Source organism: Natrix helvetica (assembly GCF_964273705.1).
Source record: "Natrix helvetica genome assembly, chromosome: 5".
Lineage (NCBI taxonomy): Eukaryota > Metazoa > Chordata > Lepidosauria > Squamata > Natricidae > Natrix > Natrix helvetica.
This window is the reverse complement of record NC_138551.1, coordinates 46,811,015-46,834,750: the sequence shown is the minus strand read 5'-3', so window position 1 is coordinate 46,834,750 and position 23,736 is coordinate 46,811,015. Positions and strand designations below refer to the sequence as shown.

Here is a 23,736-nt window from a genome sequence, read left to right as displayed (position 1 = left end):
CAAAGATGGTTTAATGTTTTAATGGAAGACAGGACGCATGGCTGGAGGTCCTGGGGGAAAAGGTGATCACATGCTTCCAGGTGTTGGGTGATGAAGAAGAAAGGGAAGAAGGGTCAAAGAAGGGCTTGCAGGGCTTTTTATAATCTGTTCGGCCCCACCTCTCTGTTTCCTGTTCCTGTGTAAGAAATGTATTCTGATTGGTTTCAGACTCACATGGGCCCATGCAAGGGCAATCCTCTAGGCTAAGTTTTGAATCCAGGTTTGGTTGAGTTCAGATGCCATGTGGTCAGTTGAGTAAAGGCTTATATTACCATGCCTTCATTCCCATCCCCCTGGAGCTGAAGGGGAGAAGTCTTTTATTATGTAAAGTGGACTAGCTCGGGCATTAATGGCTCATGGACAAAAGGTGTGGGCAGGAAGCTGCAGGGAGAGTTACCTTGTCTTTTTGAAACATGTTTCTTTTCATATCCAGAGAAATATTCTGCCTTTTCAATATTTCCTAGGATATTTCATTTTTCTGGGAGAGGGCTGGGTGATAACTTCCTACACTTGAAGACTACTTCAGATTTAGAAGGGCCGTGTGACTGCAAATGCAAATCAATATTTTTATAACCTCAATTAATAACAATGGGCTACACTATTAGATGCTGTCATTTCACGGGTTAATATTGTTAAATGGAAAAAGGTTTCCTCTGCGGGTTCGGATTTCCCGGCTGGGAGAATGAATTTAGAATCGAAGCACGCTGCGTTTGAAAGCAAGTTGACTTTATTATTTCAGGAAAGGAAGACCAACAGTGATGTGGATCAGCGTTCCTGGGTGAGCTGACCCCGACATACAGAAAGTGTACATTTTTTATACCATTTTCCTCTTTGAAGTCCTTTTGTTTTCTTTGTACTATTGTTTTATCCCTTTTTGTGTGTGCCTTTGCTAATGGTTCTAATCCTGTCCTGAGTTTTGTTATTCCTCTGCCCTAAAGTGCTTCCCATGGGACAGGGATGAGCCCTAGTGTCTTCTACTGTATTTCCTATTTTTCCATCTTCGCCCCCGAGCTAACCAGTCTTTGTTGTCACTCTGACCTTTTCCTTCTCTTAAAGGTAGCTTCTTCCTGCACTTCCTAGGTCTTTTGTCTTATTTGTACTCTGCAGCTATTTCTAATTGTCCTGATATCCTGGTAATTATTCTCAGGATGTTTCTTTTAGAATGTATGCTGGCTTTGTTATTCTAGTGACTTCTAGTTTGGCTATGGGCTGTATAGTCTTCCTAATACAACACTGTCTTGGTGAAGTTCCCTTCCCACAATATAATCCGGAACACGCACGACAGCTAATTGGCATCAACAAGGTGCAGGAACATTATTCTGTTATCTAGTGGCTGGCCGGATGTTTGTAGCAAAGAACTTGTAGTCCTCTTTATTCAAGGCTGAAATGGGAATGGTCTATATAGTATATCGATGTTACCGCGGCTTTAGTTAATGAAAACCGCCAAAACGGAGGCTAAAACAATAGGATTAAAGTTTTCGTTTCACTGCCACTCGGCTTAACTGCCTGTATGTTTAAAATGCGTGCGGCTTTTTGAAGTCCGAGGCAAAAAAAAAAAAAGGGATTAAGCACAGGAAATCTGCAAAGCCCATTGTATTTCCCCCCACACACACACGTGACAAGAGTTTGAAAATAAGAGTACTAACTCCTTGTTCTATACTGCCGTTTTTTCTTTGTGTATTAACTATCCCAGGAAGAATAAACGCTCATTAGTTTTCTCCTATCTACCGTAGTTCCTCAAAACATTGTGCGATTCTAAGTCTCATAATAACCCGCCAAAAATCTCCAAGGTGTACCCGAAGGGCTACTCTTCCCCCTTTCGTATCTCTCTGGTCCGAGAGCCTCGCATCGACGGGCTCAGCGGAGCCAACGCCCTTCCACGTGACACGCTCCTGCGACGGCAACGGCCCTGCCAATCATCGCAAGCGGAAGAGCGCATGGCTTCCGCTCGGGGAGGGGAGCGGGGGCGCCATTTCGACCTGCGGAACTGCCGAACTACGGCGCGAGGGCTGATGGGAAGATCGTGGATTCTGTTGCTTCCGGCTTAGATACTGGAAGGTGATTCCCACCCCCCCTTCCCTCCCCTCCCCCCCCCCGCTTCGATCCGGTGTCTGAGCTCCTCTTTGGCTCCCGCCGTTCCCATCGGAGCGCCCCCCCCCCCAGTTGTAGTGGGTGGCGGGGCTATGGAGACGGAGTATTACTGTGGGGAGCAGTCAGGTACAGTCGGAGGAGGCGGGAGGGCGAGCTCGGCTCGGCTGGTAGGACTTGGACTGTAGGGTTGCATGTGAGGGAGAGAGCAAGGGGGTTCACGAGCTTTCTTGCTGCTCCGGCAACTGGGTGCTTAGCACATCCGTTAGGCCCCATTGTGTTAATGAATCTCTTGGCGCCTGACCGTTGCCCGAGTTCCCCAGCCTCTCCTCAACCCGAGAGCCTCTAGATCAGTTGGGCTACCGTTCCAGTAATCGTCGGGACGAAGCTGATATGTTGAATGAAAGTGCAGGGAGAAAGAAATATGCCCAATATGCTTAATTGGGTGTCATGTTGCTATGTTGTGTTTCGATAATTGATAGGTTTCAAAATAGAGTTTCAAAACAAGGAAGGGAATATAGATTTCTGTCCTTCTCCTATGAGCTGTGATGCTTTTAGACCTTTTGCGGAGGACAAAAGAGGGAAACATTCTCCAGTTCACCAAACTCACTTCTTGAAGTTTTTGTTTAATTTTCTAATCACTGAGGGGGGGGGGGAACAAAGATAAAATGGAATTCAATTTGTATGGCTAGAGTAGTGTGTGGTGGTAGTGTGTGTTATGGAGATGCCCATTAAATCCAGATCTCTGTAGAGCCCAAATACTGAATTTTGGGTGGGTTGTTGTTTGTAGTATTATTTATACTATTGAAGTTTTTAATTAAGTATGGATAGCAAGTATAATTTCAAAAAGAATGGAGATCTATTATTTACTAGATTTTTATTCCACCTTTACCACTATATGAGCAATTCAAGTGGTGAACTCCTCACGTGTGAGATTAGTTAAGAGAGAAACTGGCCCAAAATCGCCCAGTTGGCTTTCATGCCTAAAGTGGAACTAGAAGAATCAGTCTCCTGGTTTCTAGGCCAGAATATTTAACCACTACACCAAACTGGCTTTCAGTTGACTGAATGTTTGAATGGGATGCATGCATTTCACTTGATGAATAGGTTTATCTTTTTTCGTGTTAGCTTATTTTTATTCTACTACGAAGTGGAAAATTAGAATGAGCTTTCAGTTAGTAACATTTCCCAAAGAAAGGAAATGTTTTGTGGAGCCAATTCTTCAAGTAAAGTTTCCTCTTCTTTGCTTCTGTATAGTAATTATAGAATAGTGATGACGACTTTTATTAACTTCCAGGTGTTTTAAACTACAGCTTATGTCAGCTTTAAACACCATAATTAATGGTGAGAGATATTGTAGTCCAAAATCATGAAGACAGTATGTTAAGGAACCTACTCGATTTTCACTTTTATGTCTAGTGTAGAATAGAAATATATTGAAATGCAATTGAGAGAGAAATATATATATTATTGTAGCCAGTGACTAGTCCATAAAGTACATCATATACATAATACCAATAGTAATTAATAAATTAAGTAAGTAAGCAAATCAATCAAAGTGTTGCTCTTCTTACATATTGCATGATATAATTTGGCCCTGGTTAAAGAATTGAGCCTGGAATAAGAGCTTTAAATAAAACTGATGAAAATGATCAGGAAACTTAGTTAACAGCTCACGACAGGCGTCAGCATAAATCAATATAAGTTTGGTGATTTCAGTGGGTCCTCTGGTTGGGCATAATTTGGATTTGAATGGGTTATCCTTGTATCTGCCCTTTAAAATTACTGATAGAAGTATATTGAATTGTGCCAACATTAAGGCCATCCTTAGTTTTGGGATAGCAATTGGTTTAGATAAGTGGCAGGTCTGAGAGGTATGCAAGAACTATTTAAAATATGTCATTAAGGAGAAATACCAGGTTGGGTTGAATAACAATGGTTTTTTTTTGTAGCATTTGATTACTTCTGTTGTATAATCATGTCCTAGAATACATAATGAAATTAGGAAAAACCCCAGGAGTTCCAGTTCTCTGTGTTGCCTTAGTTCAAAGGGAAACAAAGTTATTGGAAAGAATCCAAGGAGTTAGATCTTCTGGGGAAAAGAACAATCTAGTTTACTACCTGACAATTCATATCCAACCACTGGATTCAATCTTACTGATACCATCCTCTCAATGTAGAATTACATATGGAACCCTTGGAATATGCTCCTGAGGAACTTAGTCTGAACCCTTTCCAAGGGGGCAAAAGAGGTATGAATCTATCTAGGCACCAAATGATAATTGTGTTTGAACTTGTTCTGAGCGCATTCAAAATGCAGCAAGAATAAGAAATGACCATTTACTGTAAAAGAATTTTTGCAGGGATGTAGCTGATTTGGAGCTTTTGAGCTACATAATAAACATACATTTTACATGTAGGTATGGCATAAAATACAACACTAAGATATTTAAATCTTGGTGTACTTAGATATTTAAATTCAATTGGATGATTGTTTAATTTCCAGATGTATTTTTACGGTGTTTGGCAAACATCAGTGCCTTTGTTTTACTATACTTGATTTCTAGGATTACTGTATTCAATATTCAGCCAAAACTTGCAATGCTCTATTTAGACCAATATAGGACTGGGAAAGCAGAACTACTCCCATCGGCTTAAAAACAGATTACTGTATATTGCTCTGCCTATTTTGAAGGATAATGGGAGAAATTGTTCATCCTGGCAACTAAAGAATTGTTGTAATAATTGAATAATAATGGTTCCAGAATATATCTGTGCCAAACTCTTTTGTTAGCAGAATTTTTCTTGATGTAATGATTGTGGGTGATGCATCTGACCTTTATAGTTGAGTTGTCCTATAATTTATAGATAAGCAGAAAGAACCTTCTATCTATAGATAGAAATGTTTTGAAGCTCATATGCTGGATTAGGATGGGAAATGAAATCAAGAACCGCTATAAAATCAGTGAAGGCTGCATATAACTTTGCACATGGTTTTTAAGTGTATTTTTTTTCAGATGTTGAAGAATAAGTGCATGGTAAAAGTAGAGTGAGCATTTCTAAATTCAACTTGTTTCTTGATTAACACTGTATTTTTCTAGGTCTGGCCAATGCTGGAACTTAAATGAATAGATATCTGACATGTTATTTACTGATAATGCTGAGGAGACTGATGAGCCAGTAATCTGGCAGAGTTCAGTGCCATTTTTTGTAAATGGGAACTATTAGGCCAAGGCCTTAAAAATGCAATTATATTGTTAACATTTTAAGTCATGTTAATTTCATTTTGATAAGCTAATTAGTTATGTCTCCCTTTTTAAATAGTCCAGAACATAAACTTTCTCAATGAACATTATATAAATAGTTGCTGCCCCACTCCTATACCTTTCTACATTATTTGTATGGAATGAGCATCTGTTTCCATGGTTCACTGAATATGTTTACAGTATTTCAGGATCAATAAACTTGACTATGTTGAATATCTAGCTCCATGGTATTCCAGCTCCTGACTGAAAGTGAATGTCTAAACAAACCTTAATTATGGAATATTTTAGTTCAATGTTTTGTTTCTGTTATTCATCTGTTTATTTATTTTAGCCATTTTCAAGGTTGCCCAATTTAAAATGATGCATATAGCATAAAAGGTCACAAAATGTGACCTTTTAAGCACAAGGGAAAGGGTTACACAGGCTTGGCAAGATATATCCATAATTGTCCATGGCACTGCATTTCACACCAGCTACAGTTTGCAAGTGATTTTCAAGGACAACCCCTAGTAGAGCACATTGCATGAAGTGACCAGAGTATGAGCGACCGTCCCAAAGCTTCCTGGTCTAGATAATGAATAAATGGCACATAAAATGGATTTATGCAATGTATGTCTTAGCTGACAATGATGCAATGCAGAAATGGTAAGTCCACACATGGAGACCTCCAAATTGTCCATCAAAGCTGAAGGGGAAAGTGCAGTATTATGCATGTATTGACTCCAAAGTGGTAAATTACCATGCTCAGCAGTCTCATACTGATTTTAAACAAAGGGCAAGAATATAGAGATAATTAAAACTAGTACAATATTCATTTGCATTGATGTAATTGTTTCTATGTATTGAAAATCATCATCAACTTTTAGTTTGATTTAAACAATGTGTTACAGATGATGGTGGAGCCACACCAGTACAGGATGAGCGTGATTCAGGATCGGACATGGAAGATAACAGAAATGAACAACACTCTGGATCAGAGAATGGCAGCATAGGACAACATTCAGAGGTAGTCATGAAATATGTATGTATGTATGTATGTATGTGTATATGTGTGTGTGTATATGTGTGTGTGTGTGTGTGTTACAACCCCTGGATGCCCAATATATTTATATATATATAAAATTAACTGGAAATTATTCTGCCTATAGTTCCTATCTGTTTAAGCAAAAGATTTCTTAATAGTTAATATGTAATTTATATGAGCTTTTAAAAGTAACTGCAAATTACAGTATTTCACTATAGGATAGTAATGTTTTGGCACTACAGTTAAATTTTTCAAAATGGACAAGAAATAATAAACATTTTTTTAAATTTTGCATAGATTTCATATGTATATTTCAACAAGGTTTGCAATAACACTCATTACTATATAGCTATTAGTACTGTTAACTGAACCATTTTGAAAAAGGGTCCAGGCTGAAAAAGTAATTTGGGATGGAGTAGAAGGTTGCCTTTGAAACTATTTCACATAATACTTTCCTATATTATTTAAGTGTTTGTTGATTTTATGTTGTGTGAATGGAAAATTTTTAACATTGCTAATATGAATGAATGATTTAGTACATGCCTTTAAGTTGATGTCAACTCTTAGTAACCACGGAGTTAGATTTTCTTCATGATCTGTCCCTAAGCTAATCTTTAGGTCTTCCTAGAGTGCATTCATCACTAGCCGTCAGTTTTCTTAACAGACCTAGCCTAATGACAAAGCAAGTGGTGGCAAAATGGTTAGAATGCAGTATTGCAGGCTAATTCTGCCGACTGCCAACTGCCAGGAGTTGATTCTCACCAGCTCAAGATTGATTCAGTCTTGATTCCAAGGTTGATTCCAAGGTCGGTAAAATGAGGATCGAGATTATGGAGGGCAATATGCTAACTCTGTAAACTGCTTAGAAACGGCTGTAAAGCACTGTGAAGTATATAATTCTAAGTGCTATTGCTATTCTTGTGAACCTCCACAAAGAAATGGAGCCTCATTTAAAAATGGAGCCTCCTTAAAACAAATAAATAAACAAAACCTTGTTGCAAAATAGCAGGAGTTTGCCACCAGGCTGTGTCAGTAAGATACTGATCCTGTATCAGGTTGGGTGCCTCTCTTAGAAGCTGCAAAAAACAGAAAGGTAAATTGAGTGTTACTGCAACCTAGAGTAAGGCAAATCTTGCAAGTTCTTAGGTGGGATCTCCCCTTATTTACTTGGAGGCTCCAGACTGCCTGATGTCCCCTTGCTTGCTGGAGTTTGGAAACTTCGACTGGCCTGATGTCCCCGTGCTTGCTGGAGGTTAAGTGAAGCCATTTTGCTTAACAACCATCACAGCATGTAATGGGCAGGTTCCATTACGGTCTTATTGCAAGGACTACCTGTACTTAATTTACAGTTAAATTCTATTTTAATGCTAAACATTTCATCTGTAATACCTGTGATCATTTTTAATGTAATTATATTTTTTGAGTTGGCCTTCATTTACTTTCAGCAGCTACCTTGATATTTTTATTTTTCCAGAATGAACTTAGTGATGGGGAAGATGACAGACAAACTCTAGAACGTCCCATGACAGACTCGGAAAATGAAGATACACCGAGAGAGAAACATAGTGATTCAGAAAACGAGGATGCCGTTAATCATAATGGCAGTGATTCAGAAAATGAAGGGGTTGATAGAGGGAAAGATAGTGATTCTGATATTGAAGACAATCCTGTTCAACCTGCCAGTGACTCTGAGAATGAGGATGCTATAAATAATCAGGCCAGTGATTCTGAGACTGAGGAACCTCCAAAGGGCCACGGCAGTGAATCTGAAAATGAGGAACCTCCAAAGCACACGGGCAGTGATTCCGAACAGGAGAGTTTGCATAAAAGGCATGAAAGTGATTTAGAAAATGAAGAACCCCAGAAACATCCAACCAGTGACTCCGAAACGGAGGAGCACCCAAAAAGTCATGACACTGATTCAGAAAATGAGACAGTGAAAAAGCCTGTTGTCAGTGACTCTGAAAATGAGGAGCAGAAGGTTCAGTCCAGTGACTCTGAATCTGAAGATCCCTCCAAAAATAAAAAGAAAATAGAGATAGGTGACAGTGATGGAGAAAATAAGAAAGAAGAGGAACTGGTGAATAATGCTCAGCTTTCAGATAATGATATTGGAAAGAAACTTCATGGCTTTGACAGTGAAGAAGAAGGAAGTCCCAAAAAACAGAAGATAGACAGTGATGAAGAAGATGGAAAAGAGGAGGAGAAATTGACCAAAAGGAAAGCTGTTGTGCTCTCTGATAGTGAAGATGAAGAAAGAACACGTAAGGAAAAATGAATTCAGAACTAATTTTCATATATGCTATGATGTGTGTGACATAAAGGTTTGGCTCTGAACATTTATATGTGATGAGTCTCACATCAGCTTATTATCATTTGCATCTTCCAGGTGAATAAAATGCATAAGCAATCCTGCCATTAGGCATTGCAAATTCAGTAGAAATAAACCGTGCAGGACAGGGGATAAATGTGCAAATGTATGTGTGAACGGTGATTCATTTTGATATGTCTAACCGTATCACCTTCTCGTACTTTAGAATATACTAAATGTAACACATCTTTAAAAGCTGAATCCTCAAAAGTTGGAGGAAAGGATCTGAAACATTTCTCAAATTCTGTTGATATCAGTATGCCCTTATTCTACCTGCTGAAACATTAAGCCACCACAGTAAAAAGGACACTGGTGAACCCCAGCTGCTAGAGGTTGTCCTCAGTCTATGTCCAGTTTAGAAAAGTACACGAAAAGCAATTTAGTGTGTTCAATTAATTGTAGAGAAAAGTAGAACTATTGCATTGTTGCAACTTCTCTAGATATACATTATATATTTGTACTTTTCTGCTCCAACTTTAGCACTTTCTGTTCTATCCATTCTTTCCACATGAGTAATCAAATATTGGAGGAATATATTTTTTTTCAATAAAGGATACATAGGAGCAATCAGAGATACCAAAGCATAAAGTGCAGATTTCTTTTAATATTCGTGTTTAAAAATAAAATTACGTTCAATCTTCAGTATGTCGATGAAGAGTCTCATTTATCCAGTGTAGTTCTCTGGAAGTTGAGTCATAGCAATTGGACGTCTTTCCTTTTTTGGTTTGAAACCTTACACCGCTTATCCAATTGACTTCTTCAGTCTGTCTTGATTGTATTACAAATACTGCAGCAGTCCAAAATGAACTTTCTAAGGTGCATATGGTGGATGGTTTCTCTTCATTAAAAGAAAATGGACCATAGAGTTGCCCATTGTACTCATCCCAAACGGTTGCTATTTGACATTGCAACATAGCAGCTTGAAAACTTTGCCTTGGTACAATTAATTAACAAGACGTATGATAAAAATGAATTGGCAGAGATCTAAAATCTTTCAGAGGGGGGAATCATGCTGTTTTTAAGCAAACTATATAACAAAGGTGTTAAAATGGGATCTTATTTCTTCAGAGTGGTTACTGCAATTATTAATAAAGCTAGGAGGACTAGCTGTTACTTGACACAAGTTTAATTTTTCTGCAGTTGCAAATAATTCCTTTTGCTTTTAATGTTAAGGAGATTTTTTTTCTCAAGTAGTTGATGATTATTTTGCTCCATGTTGGCTCAGTTTTTGATTCATCTATTTATTCATCTGTTGGCAGCTGCCAAAAAGGGCCGCATTATCTCTGATGGTGATGAATCGGATAGTGATGCTACATCAGGGAAATATGAAAAGCAAAAGAAATCTATCGCTTCTGATAGTGAGGAAGATGATGATAAGGATGACAGTGGAAAGAAAAAAGAAGAAAAAGATCTTTTTGGAAGTGACAGCGAGTCAGGAAATGAGCAAGAGTAAGTAATTTTAAGTTACAAGCAGTATTAAATAGATGAGACATATATTTGATTTTTTTTGTAAACTATCCAGTGGTGTTTTAAGCTAGGTGGCCGTATAAATTCTTTAAATAAAGAAAAGTTGTAGCGTTAGATAGCAGAAAATGGTTATGAACATCAGCTTTTTCCCTCCCTAGAAACCTCATAGCAGATATATTTGGAGAATCAGGAGATGAGGAAGAAGAAGAATTTACGGTAAGTTATCTTGAATTTGTATTTTTTCCTCCCATAACATCACTCCTTCCTGCACTTTGGAGGCATCTGCCAATGCATGTTCCTTTAAGTAACTTTCATCTTAGTTAAATAGATTTCTTAGACTGGGATAACAAAATAATAAGCCTTTTTCAAGTTCACCACACTTCATTGGGAAAATACTGTTGTTGTTTTCCTGCTCCTGGATTTGAAAGACAACCCCCACTGTATACCATCTATATAAATAAAAATGTAATGTTTGTTTGTCCAAAATCTCAAATCTCCGAAAGTTCTTCACCGATTGCTTTGAAATTTTGACCCAATGTTGTATTCGACTACGCGAACGTTTTTATATATGTTTTTTTTTTGTAAAAACATGCTTTTTAGAAAACAAGCGCCATCTGCTGGACGTAAAAGCAACACATGCTATACCATAGCGTTCATTTCTTGAGTATATTCGGAACAGTTCGGCCTCTCTCCAGCTTCGTCCCGATGGTCCCTTTATATGTGTGGCTGGGCTGCGGCTGCACCCTTTCCCCTTTCCTCCCCTCCGACGAGCTTCGCCATTTCCACGAAGGGAGCTGAAGCCTTTCGGCCTCCCCTCTCCTCCCCTCCCGCCAGGCCTTTGCTGTCTGCAGCAGGGCGGCGCCTGCCCCATTCCTCGGCCACCTCCTCCCACCCTTAAGCCGGCCTTCCCCCGTCCAGCCCAGTGGAGCTCCAGAGGAGGTAGAGGCAGAGCGTCTCCTCAGCCCAGCCGGCTGCACGCGCTCTCCACCCCCCTCACAGGGAGCCAGCTACGGCCTCACCAAGGCAGCTCCGACGGCGCGGCAGCGGTGTCAGCCTGAGGCGCAGTGGGGCTGGGGCGGCCGCTGGGTGCCCCGTGAGGTGGCGACTGCAGCGGTGACGGCGTCTCTGGATGGGGCTGCGGCCAACGTGGGCTGCCTCGCATCTGCATCGCCAGGGGCAGCTCCTTCCTCCTCCTCCTGCTCCTCAGGGGACGCCGGATGCCTCCTCTTGCCGCCACCACTGAGAGAAGCTGGGTTGGGAGCGTCGGCCGCCTCCTCCTCTCCTCCTCAGCTCAGCCAGGCCAGGGCCTGTGGGAGTGTCTTCCGTGGCGGCTCTTGCAGGGGCCACCGTGGCTCACTTCCATGCGGGGGCCACCTCTGCTGGGGGACTTGCACTTTCTCTTTTCTTTCTTTTCCATTTAACCAGACTGGGCCACAGCAACGCATGGCCGGGTACAGCTAGTAAAATATAAAAACACAATAAAAACATAAAAATGAATAAATAGTAATAAAGACAAAACAAACAGAAAAAGAATAACCTAACTAAACATAAGTTGCTGGTGTTGAAGCCATGCTATTTGCTTTAGTCCCAGAGATTAGCTATATTTGCATCTTCTGAAGACCATTAGCAAGCTACTTCCATAATGCTAAAAAACCTACGTAAGGATATCAGTTTTGCTTGAAGCCGGGTTATCTCTCTTTACCTTTTTATCATCTTGCCTGATGGAAATATTCTGGACACTTCCAAAATCCTGCATGCTGTTTCATCACCTTTGAATTGCATTAGTTTATTAGCTTTATCAGTTGCTGGATGCACAATCGATAGCCTTTGCCAGCTGGAAATGTGATGTCATGGATGAAATATTAGTGTGACCCTTCAAAGCTTTAAATGCTATGATTGATCTCTGTTAAGTGTTCTTAAAAATGAACATTATATTTAACCAACTTCTATTGTGTTTAACCCAAGGGATTTAACCAAGAGGATTTGGAAGAGGAGAAAGCAGAAAGAAAAGAAGTAGCAGATGAGTCAGATTCTGATGACAATATCAAAAGAGGAAAACAGTAAGTCTCTTATAATAGTTACAAGAAACCAAATTGATCTGATGTATATCAAATTATGTATCACATTTAAAAATCCTGCCGTTTCTTTAGGCATTTCAACATAGCATACATACAGTATTTCTCTCCCCCTCCCCAGTTTAAAATTATTTTTTCCTAATCCTAATTCAAGTTTGAGGAAGACCCACATACTAAACTTTAGTAAAAAAAATTAATTGGGGCAAGTGTTTTGTTTTTATTCGAATTCTATGTTGCCGCCTTCTACAAAGAAGGCAGAGCTAAACAGATGAGGATGTCAATGTTTTCTGTAGATCAATAAATTTCTGATATTAATCAAACCCTCTACAAAACCATTCCAACCATGCTCCTATACCATATACTGGACAAGGTACCCTTTGAAAGCCAGGCACTTTTTCATTGTTTGTATTTTTGGTTTCATAGCCAACTTGCTTTCACAAAACTTTTGTTTAGGCTCTGTGTGTTTTTGCCTATGCAGATCCTTTAACACAGTGGTTCTCAACCTGTGGGTCGGGACCCCTTTGGGGGTCGAACGACCCTTTCACAGGGGTCACCTAAGACCACCGGAAAACACATATTTTAAAAAAAATGCGGAAAACATAAAATAATTTTATGGTTGGGGGTCACCACAACATGAGGAACTGTATTAAAGGGTCGCGGCATTAGGAAGGTTGAGACCCACGGCTTTAACATATCCCATGGGATTCAAGGTAAAAAATGGAACTATAGTCCTAAAGTGATAAAAATGTAAAAAAAAAAACACTTGGCTGTTTCATGTACTCTATACTGTGATGATAACAGATAACTCAAATCCTAATTTACAGTTTGAAACTTTTGTTTGTCATGAGTAACAAAACAAGAACATTTCCATACTATTGCTTTTTGTGATTCTTAAGGCTGCTAGCTTATTCTTTTTCTTTAAATACCAGCACATTTATAATTTCAGGATTGCGGCCAAAGTTGTAAATTCTACATCATAATTTTTAGAAGTAAATAAAGTGCTCTTTATTATTGTGTTGATTGACTTGTACCAAAGATGTCATGTATTATATGTAAGAGAGCCATCCTTGCTTAAGTTTGTTTAAGATGTTACTATATTCTGTTAATCTTTGAATTTGTCTTTCAGTATGGACTTCATGTCAGATTTTGATATGATGTTACAACGGAAAAAGAGCATGAGTGGCAAACGCCGGCGCAATCGGGATGGTGGGACATTCATTAGTGATGCTGACGATGTAGTCAGTGCCATGATTGTTAAGATGAATGAAGCCGCAGAGGTGCGTTTGTTGCTTTCCAAGGCTTGTAAGGATATAGTTCATGCAAATGAAATTATTTTAAGCTGGATTGTGGGAAAGGATTGCGTTTGTCTCACTGAATTGAGTACAGGATTCCTCAACTTATGACCAAAATTGGGACCAGACTTCTGCCGTTAGCAATGCAGTCACTAAGTGAGCTGTGCTTGATTTTAAATCCTCGCCTACCCTTTTTTTTCCTGCAATCATTTAAGCATATCCAGCTTTTTCCATTGAGTTTGTTTGTCAGAAGCCCCCTGGGAAGGTTACAAATGCTGGTCACATGACTCCAGGACACTGACAACTTCTGTAAACAAATGCGCTTCTGGAAGAATGGTCAAAAAGTACCTGAAATTTGATCACATAACCACAGGGACACTGCAACAGTCATAATGTGAGGACCTGTCACATCACTTTTTTCCGTGCTGTCAACTTTCGATGGTCATTAAATAAATGGTTATAAGTTGAGGATTACCTGTAGAGCCAAAGCTTATAGTGATCTAAATGCTGATGTCTAATCTGCAAATATTTTAAAAGAGGCTCATCACATTCTTTCTGTTTACAAAGTACAGCATTGCTTGTTAAATTTGCCCTTCTTATTTAGTTCGTTCACATTCCTTAGGAGAGTATCAAGAGGTTTTAAAAAAATATCACAAAGAGTATATGTGCTCTTGTGTGGCTGATGGGTACACTGAATGAAATTCTGTGAACTATCTGGATACAGAAATCTCATTGATTCAGAACATAGTAAAGGTTCGTGACTAGATGCTCATCTCCATTTCAAAGCTGAAGAACCTGCGCTGTCTGAAGACATCTCCGTGGTCATGTGGCAGGCATGATTAAATGCCAAAGGCGCATGGAACGTGGTTCCTATTTTTCTACTTGCATTTTTACGTGCTTTCAAACTGCTAGGTTGGCAGAAGCTGGGACAAGTAACAGGAGCTTACTCTGTTACGTGGTGCTAGGGATTTGAATTGCCAAACTGCCGACCTTTCTGATTGACAAACTCAGCGTCTTAGCCACTGAGCCACCGCGTCTCTTTAGTACATAAAAAATTCAGTACATAAAAACCCTCATATATAAATGAAGAAATATCAGTGAAATTTAAACAAGCATAATTGCTATTTTTTCTTAGTTTTATGATTAAGGCTTAGGCTTCCTTTTTTAGTTATCTCTCTAAAAAGATAGTAGTTGATTTGCAAGCGTTTTAAGCATTTTGCTTTTTTCTGCTTATTTTTAATGCCATATATAATTTCTTGCAGGAGGACAGACAGTTGAACACACAGAAGAAACCAGCACTAAAGAAATTAACTTTGCTCCCAACTGTAGTCATGCATCTTAAAAAGTAAGGAAAACTCTTAATTGTTTTTTCTGTACAGTATTGGAAAAAAGCTATGATATATTATTGATGGTCATACGCTAACCGTTATTTATTTTTATCTAGATAAGTAGATACTGTAATTCTCCTTCGTTTAAATAAATTGGATTTGTTATTTTTAAAATGAGATGAATTAAAATTTTTGAAGACTAACATTCTGTTGAAAATAACATGACTTTTAAAGTTTTGATATACTTTGGAAAGTTTTATTAAAATCACTGGATTTTCAAATGATTTTAAATGATGTGAATAACATTTACCATGATAGTTTTTTTTTCAAATAACTTGTTTGAAGTATAACCCATCTAGCTACAAATCTGTTGACAGTATCAGTGAATCATTTACTTATAATAACTAGGATCTACATATTCATGTGCATTCAAACTAGGTATTTGCACCAAATTAGCTTATATCCTCTAAAAGTTGTTCTTTAAGTGTTTAAGCATCATAAGATTCAGTGGAAACTTAGAAGTCATCTAGTCCAACTACCTGCTTAGAGTATGATCCAAAAGGCTATCTGACAGGTGACAATCCTGTCTCAATCCGTATCTTTTGAAGACATCTAGCAAATGAGAATTCAATACATCACAGGGCAGACTGTTCCACTGGTTTACAGTTCAGCCAGAAGATTTTAACCAATTTAACCTGTATTTTGCTATGAAGCAATTCGTTATAAGGCTTTGCTAAGGTACATGTCCAGTATCCTTTATCTATGCATTCCCTGATCCACTAATAATTTTATCCAAGAAGATTATAAAATTAGGCTCGTATGGTTTGTTTGCAAAAATACTTTGCCTGCTCCTGTTAATTAACTCAAGTGCTCATAGAGATGCTGCTTGATAGTCTGTTCAAAGATCTTGCCCAATATAGAAATCAAACGGATAGATCAACAGGGCAAAGTGTTGTAACCAGAAGGTGACTACATACACTATATTGCCAAAAGTATTCGCTCACCCATCCAAATAATCAGAACCAGGTGTTGCAATCACTTCCATGGCCACAGGTGTATAAAATCAAGTACCTAGGCATGCAGACTGTTTTTACAAACATTTGTGAAAGAATGGGTCGCTCTCAGGAGCTCAGTGAATTCCAGCGTGGAACTGTGATAGGATGCCACCTGTGCAACAAATCCAGTCGTGAAATTTCCTCGCTCCTAAATATTCCACAGTCAACTGTCAGCTGTATTATAAGAAGGTGGAAGTGTTTGGGAACGACAGCAACTCAGCCACGAAGTGGTAGGCTACATAAACTCGTCCAACATCAGTGTGTGATCTCACAAATGCGCTTCTGGAAGAATGGTCAAAAATTCCCATAAACATACTCCTGAACCTTGTGGACAGCCTTCCCAGAAGAGTTGAAGCTGTTATAGCTGCAAAGGGTGAATCGACGTTATATTGAACCCTATGGATTAGGAATGGGATGTCACTTACAGTAAGTTCATATGCGAGTAAAGGCAGGTGAGCGAATACTTTTGGCAATATAGTGTAGATGATTTAAAATTCAAAAAAGCTTCCCATCCTCTCTTAATATTTTTGTCATTTTAAGCATGGACTGTTCAGTGGCAATAAAGAAAGAAATGGATGCATTTCCAACAATATACCCTTTTCCTTACTTTTGAAGTAGCTTAACATTTTGTTTTCAATTTTTAGGCAGGACTTGAAGGAAACGTTCATTGACAGTGGTGTGATGTCAGCCATCAAAGAGTGGCTTTCTCCATTACCAGATCGGAGTCTTCCTGCCCTGAAAATTCGAGAAGAGCTTTTGAAGATTCTGCAAGAGGTCAGCCTCCCATGCATGTAGAGTCAGCATAATTTATTTGGCAGCCTTGCTCTGTATAAAATTTATCTTTGTGAGATTGATAAGCACATAGCAATAAGATGAATCGTGATGCCTGCAAAGTTTCAGTACCTACAGAAGTAGTTTCATTTTAAAACCAATATAATAATGAAGTATAGCTGCTCTGTAAAACCAAATTCTATAAAAGTTAAGAAAGAAACTTGAACATAGGAGAATCTCTGAATTTACTTATTTCCAATAGATGCTTAATGTCTTCCAGCTTCCCTGTCTGGAATGCCATAGCTCACCTGAGCATCTGTTTCTTTCTACTTTAAAAAAATCCTTCCTGATAATTGTACCTAATATGCTTTTATTATCAAAACAAAGCTGCAATTCTGAAGTTTAAGCAGAGTATGGTTTTCTGTCATTCTTTTTTGTAGTTACCTAGTGTGAGCCAGGAGACCTTAAAACACAGTGGGATTGGAAGAGCAGTGATGTATCTCTACAAACACCCAAAGGAATCGCGGTCCAACAAGGATATGGCAGGAAAGCTAATTAGTAAGTAAACTGATGTACTGTAGGCTACTAAAAAAAATCATCATAAAAGTCCTCCATCTGACAAAAATTAAAAAATTAAATTAAATAAATTAAAAATAATCCATCTATCTCAAGTCTTTTGAAAGGACTCAATAAATGGATAAAATGCCAAATCCAGTCTGACCTTCTGGTTCACTATAAGAAAACTATAAAAATAATTTATAGACAAACTATAAAAACAATAATTAAAAAAATTAATTAATGAAAGAACAAAAAAAAACCCTCAAAGGGCAGACTTAATGGTTCACTCGTTTCTTTTTTTCTAATCTGTTTCTAAAATAGAAAATGCTTATTTTATTGTATTTTCAATATATTTTTTATAAAAATCCTTTTTATGTTTCATTTTGTTTGTGTTCGGGAATTCAGGTAAATGTTTACAAGATTAGCATTGATAAATGCAGGCCTAAATATACATAAAGCTTTTAAATTCCAATTTTTAAAACTCATTATTAAGTGAAAGGACTAAATTACAGCTGTCTTTTTTTTAAAAAAATTATTTATTCTTATAAAAATAAAATCATACAAACATAATTTCAAACATATTGCCGTCACAGCGCAAGAAATCATGACGTTTAAATAACTAAACTTAACATTACCGTCCTAATAATAGGCCTAATATTTAGCACCAACATTTACACTATATGCAGCCCATCTAGTCAGCGTACCTACATCGTCAATTCTTATTCGTCCATTAATTTCTGATTAATATTATTTACCAGTATCTGATTTAAACATATATTATTGCTTCAGTTGTTATTATTCGGTCGTTCCCGTACCCAATTGTACCACCTCTTCCACGAGTTATAGAATTCTGAGTCCTTTTTTCCTTTAATTAATTTTGTTAGTCTATCCGATTCTGCGCATTCATTAATTTTATTTATTACTGCCCTATCCATTGGTATTTGATTGCTCTTCCATTCCTGGGCAAATGCCAATTACAGCTGTCTTAAAAATATGTCAAACTGGTATAGTACTTTTATACATGTGTTGAATTTAACAATAACTACAATGTATATTTTTTGGTATTTATGATACATACATACATACATACATACATATTCAGATTTAGTTAAATGGGCTAAACTCTCTGTTTAAGGTTAAGCGGTTCAAGTGGCTGCCTGAGGTCAAGTTTCTTATTGGGTAGCTACTGAGTATGTGCTGTTTTGTTACTTTTATTTAATTAATTCTGTTCTCTTTTTTAATAATACTAAATAGATGAATGGTCCCGGCCCATTTTTGGTTTAACATCAAACTATAAGGGAATGACCAGAGAAGAAAGAGAACAGAGAGATCTGGAGCAGATGCCTCAACGAAGGCGATTAAGCAGGTATCTTATACAAATGTATAATGCCTTTAGTGTTTTGACTACAAAAGCTTTGTAGTGATTTCAGCTATGTAATAATTTAAAGAGTAATCCAAAAAGTTGCTGTATATAGCTTAGAGTCCCTTCCCTGGAACCTTTTGAAACTTGTCATTCATTTTGTAAATGTTTTTGATCTTATGAAAAGTCATATTTATTTTCAAAAACTGTTTGCTTCTTCCTGAAGCATTCTTCCTTAGGAGCATTCTTGTTCCTGTGAGTTGCAGTTTGCCAAACATGTTTTTTCTATTATTTGTTTTTTTTTTAATTTTGATTTATAGGAAAGAGACTATTTGGATTATGATTTGTTTACTCATCTTTTGTAGTACTAACCATCCTTCTTCTGTTTTTGCAGCTCTGGTGGTCAGACACCCCGCAGGGACCTGGAGAAAGTATTAACAGGAGAGGAAAAGTATGTGTGACTTAATTCTTCAAATATCATTTTGATATCTCACACTTACATTCTGTGGTTTGTAATGAAGAATGTTGAGCTTTTGTAGGACAAAAAGGCCAACTAAATGGTTTGAGGGAGAGCCTGCAATACCCTTGTATTATTTAGCAGTACCTTTGTTATATTTTTTTAGAGCTCTCAGACCTGGTGATCCAGGATTTTGTGCTCGTGCCAGAGTTCCAATGCCCTCGAATAAGGATTATGTAGTGAGGCCAAAATGGAATGTGGAAATGGAGTCCTCTCGGGTAAGTGGCTATTGGAAAAGGAAAACATTTTGTAACATTGAAATTAGATCTGCGTTAGATGTTGTGCAGGATTCACTGAAATTCTTCTACACTACTGCTCTCCTTTAGTATCGTTTCCATAGTTCCATCCATGTACTCCATGTGCTACTATGCTTTCCAGTGTGAATATTTGTATATTTATTAACCGTTTTATATTGCTGCTATGGCTACGATCTTGAAATATTTGCACAAAGGGTTCTTCTCAATCCAATCCCATAAATTATCCCACAGAGCTTGTAGGTGTCTTTCTTTGCTCCATTCTTACTGTTCATCACGGTATGAAATTAAAGCAATTCCTCTCTTCTGATTGTTATTTTTTATATGTGAAACAAGGCAGAGCAAATGAGCGTTAAGTGATTGTGTTGCCTGTTATCAGTAGTCCATTCTTTAATTTCTAGCCCAGCACTCTTAAAAAAGGTATTAATCGTCTGGAAAAACACAAGAGGCGGTTTGCTGAAGGGAAACGTCTCAGCAAAATGCATCGAGCTGTCAAGTTCAGCATTGAAGGCAACAGGATGCCCTTGTAGCCTTATATTTCTCTTGTCCCTGATCCAAGAGGTATCCCTGAAAGAGGGTGCATGTGCTGCACTGCTTGCCATTGTTATCCATTTAGACAAAAGGGCATGTTTTCAGCAACGCTGAGGTTTCATTAAAGTTTTCCGGTCAGGGAAAATAACTAATACGTTGGGGGCTTTGTTGTTGCTATTGTTTGTTTTTGAGGTTTCCAGGGCTTTGTGACTGAAAAACTAAAACTAAGCGTTGTTATTTAAAAACTGCATTTTTTCCAGTAAGGATATTAACAGCAGTCTTATATACCGTTATCTTGTGGCAATGAGTTTTCCACATGTTGCAACTTGTTGCTTTTACTGTATCCTAACAATTCTTACCAATTTAGCTCATACTAATTCCAGATGAGTATCAATAATTTTATTGATTAGTCAGTTGACCTCATTGGTGCAAATTGTAATTGTAACCCAAGACGTCTGGAAAATAAAAATATTATGCTAGAGAAAATCGCTATAGAAGGTTATTTGCCATGTATGAACTTAAATAATTAAACAGAATTTCTTAATGATGAAAAAAATTTTCAATACAGTATAGATAAATATAATACATGTTCATCTCCTTAATCTCAACCTTAGACAAATTACCTTGCATGAAGTAGTTTATTATAAACATAATTCCTGAGAAGATTGGTTTGAACTGATTTTGTACATTTTCTGGCATAAAAGAAGCAGCATGTCATCTAAAGTAATCCTTTGGTACTCCACCATCCTAACACATTCCTTAGGCCTAATTATCCTGTAATTGAGAAATATGCTTTCATGGGAATAACACAAAGAACTATGAATTTAGGTTGCTATGTGTCTTAGCTTGGATTCTTATTATTATTAGAAAATGGGTAATTTTGTTTTTCTTCCCCAGCCCATTTCATTACAGTATGAAAACCACCTGGAAAGTTACAGATGTGATGACATGACCCTAAGACCCTGCAACTGTGATAAATACATTCCAGTTGCCAAGCCCCCAAATTTTGATCACATGACGATGGGAATACTGTAATGGTCATGCGAAAACCAGTCCTATGTTACACTTTTCAGTGCTGTTTTAACTTTAAATAGTCACTAAACAAATACCTATAAATTGAGAACTCTAAAAAAAGCTAAAGGTAACATAACAAAAAGAAATAATTTCTCATTTTAAAAAAATCTCCAAATTTCCTTAACTTTCACTAAAGAAGAACAGTTGAGTGTAAAACCAATTTAAGTAATATAAAATTATAATTACATACAATGGTATGGGAAGAAGATTCTACATCATATCCATTTTGGACAAATCCAATAATATATCAATAATCCAGAAAGAATCACCCAGAAAAGTAACATCATCTATTTTATCCCTGATCAAATACATAAACTTTACAGGGTGTGTGTGTGTGTTTCCTTTTATGTAAGACAGTTTTTTTTTCTGTGACCCATTCAGATGATTGTTGATCCTTATTACAAATTTGTTCGAAAAAATTCCTGTGTCCTTGAAAGGCCCCCGTTTGCAGCTGGAGCAAAATGGTGAATTCCCTGTCTCTTGACTCCTTCCCCCTGCTCTCACACTAGATTGCTGTCTTGTGGTGTCCTTATGAGCAGAAGGAATGGCCAGAAGGAGAATCAGCTTGGGAGAATCTCACATTGTTCTGTTTGATCTAGAAAAGATTAAAGGGAACTAGTCTGCCTTCACTCCCATGTACAAAGCTGTATTGTCCGTTCCGCTTGTCTGTGGAGCTGTCTTGACTCCTGTCTTCAGTCAGCTATCTTCTCCCAAAAGTCCTGGGAATTCACATCACAACTCAAGATATTTTACATTATTTGATAAAAGGTTTAATAAAGGTTTTGTCCTAATACAGATTTGGAGATATTTTCTATGAATGCAGCAAAGCATTTTGCTTTTTGTTTTTGTTGCCATGAATACCACTGTGTAAGCTAAATTTGTAAAACATTCCTCATGGAACTGTTTAATAATATTCTTTGTTTTGTCTTGTTCTTTTGTCTTATACAATATGTTGTTATGTATACTAGGGACTTTCATAGTTTTGAATCCCATTCACATGCAGAGGTGGCTAAGAGGTTCAGACACTCACTTCGCAATCCGGAGATTGAGAGTTCAGTCCTAGGCAGCAACAGAAGTTTCTTTATCAGGGTGCAAAGAGAAAATATTTGCTGTAACCTTTGCATAGGTGTCAGGAAGGGCATCCAGCCAGTAAACACTCAGGTCCATTCAGCCACTCCATGATTACAAGGTCATAAAAAGAAGAAAAAATCCCATTCACATGTAGATTCTGATGCTTCTTATTATTTCTAATTTCATTAGACTTTTCCAAAGGGAAACAGGAGAGAAAAATATAGCTGCTTGGGAGCTCAACAGATGCCATTCCCTTCAAAGAGTTTCTAGTCACCTACTGTTGGACAGAAAATTGCTAGTCGAAGGAAATCCAATGGGGTTCAATAAATTAATATTCTAGTTAGGGGTGGTGATGCATCATAAATATTCCCTTTTTCTCATCCTGAGTGATATTTTCCATATTGTACAGTATTTACCAAGCCACTCTGCAAAAGACTGCAGACTTAATAATCTTTTAGAGTAGATTTTTATTTGATTTAATATACAACAGGAAACCCAAAACATAATAATCCAATACAGGAAAAAGAACTTCATTTTGAAACACAGCATTAAAATTTGAGAACAATTAATTACGTCATTAGCCAGTTTTTAAGCAGTGCATTTATGAGTGTCAGAATTGTATATTTATCAGAATCTTCTAAATATTTCTTTCTACCTTTAATGCTTAGAAACAAGACCAAATGTTAAATTAGAAGAAGAAAATAAACCTGGCCTAAGACATCAGAGAGTCATTAATAGACTCCTTATAATGTCCTTAATGTTCCTGTGAACTCTCCCTTTTGCACACTCGTGTGATGTATGGAATGCTTGTTTCCTATCCGTCTCTCATGAATGAGTTTGTCTGAATAGCTGAGCTAATGCTTGACTTTTAAATTCACGATCTAGATTCTGAACTTCAGCAGCATGTAAAGAATTGTGTCCAGAATTTTTTCCCTAAAAAGCAGCACTTTCTTTTGTATATCTGTAACATACCATACATCTCTAGACTTCATTTGAAAGTAAGCTATTGAGAGTCCCTCACAGTGTTACCAGCTGTAATGAACAGTAGCAACTGCAACAAGGGATGCCATATGTATGTTTTTGTGGTTTATAAACATCAAGATGTCATTGATTAATGTTCTAGTACTAAATGAAAGTTTTCTTTCAAGTTTCAGGCAAGTTCGAAGAAAGGGGTCAGTCGCCTGGACAAACAGATGCGGAAGTTCACAGACATTAGGAAAAAAAGCAGAACATCCCATGCTGTAAAAATCAGCATCGAAGGCAATAAAATGCCATTGTGACCTTCCCCAGAATCACCTTTGATGGTCTCCTGTATAGACTCTCAGAAGATGTCTACATTTTTTAAAAAACAAACTTTGGGGTTTTTAAGCGCATCTTCAAATTGTTGGTTCGACTGATTGTAATACATGTAGATTCAGGGTGATAAACCCTGGGACATTGTTCATTATGGTTTTATTTAACCTTGATCTCGTTTCCTTTGTACAGACAAAACCTTGTATTGCTGCAAATCTCATACATTAAAATCTGTTTCTGAGATGGGGTTTGTGTGATATTTTGTGAATTGAATGTGTATATAGAAGTTTTACTATTCTGAA

The 23,736-nt window shown here is 37.6% G+C and overlaps 1 protein-coding gene across 7 annotated transcripts; it reads left to right on the top strand.

Annotated features, from left to right (window-relative positions):
• The first annotated feature begins 1,947 nt into the window (after positions 1 to 1,947).
• IWS1 (interacts with SUPT6H, CTD assembly factor 1) lies at positions 1,948 to 23,675 on the top strand. Of its 7 annotated transcripts, none has more exons than XM_081955932.1 (15): positions 2,017 to 2,097; positions 4,308 to 4,379; positions 6,284 to 6,414; positions 7,892 to 8,681; positions 10,048 to 10,237; positions 10,414 to 10,471; positions 12,221 to 12,315; positions 13,457 to 13,607; positions 14,885 to 14,967; positions 16,650 to 16,779; positions 17,217 to 17,334; positions 18,589 to 18,700; positions 19,089 to 19,145; positions 19,318 to 19,429; positions 23,290 to 23,675. In XM_081955932.1, the coding sequence occupies exons 2-15, from the start codon at positions 4,316 to 4,318 to the stop codon at positions 23,419 to 23,421; spliced, it is 2,223 nt and encodes a 740-aa protein (XP_081812058.1). In that variant the 5' UTR covers positions 2,017 to 2,097; positions 4,308 to 4,315; the 3' UTR covers positions 23,422 to 23,675. The 7 variants fall into 7 exon arrangements, with proteins under 7 accessions (XP_081812061.1, XP_081812062.1, XP_081812058.1 ...); XM_081955930.1 differs by lacking the exon at positions 2,017 to 2,097 and adding an exon at positions 2,111 to 2,256; XM_081955931.1 differs by lacking the exon at positions 2,017 to 2,097 and adding an exon at positions 2,112 to 2,256 and having other exon boundaries at positions 6,284 to 6,399.
• The last annotated feature ends 61 nt before the right edge of the window (positions 23,676 to 23,736 follow it).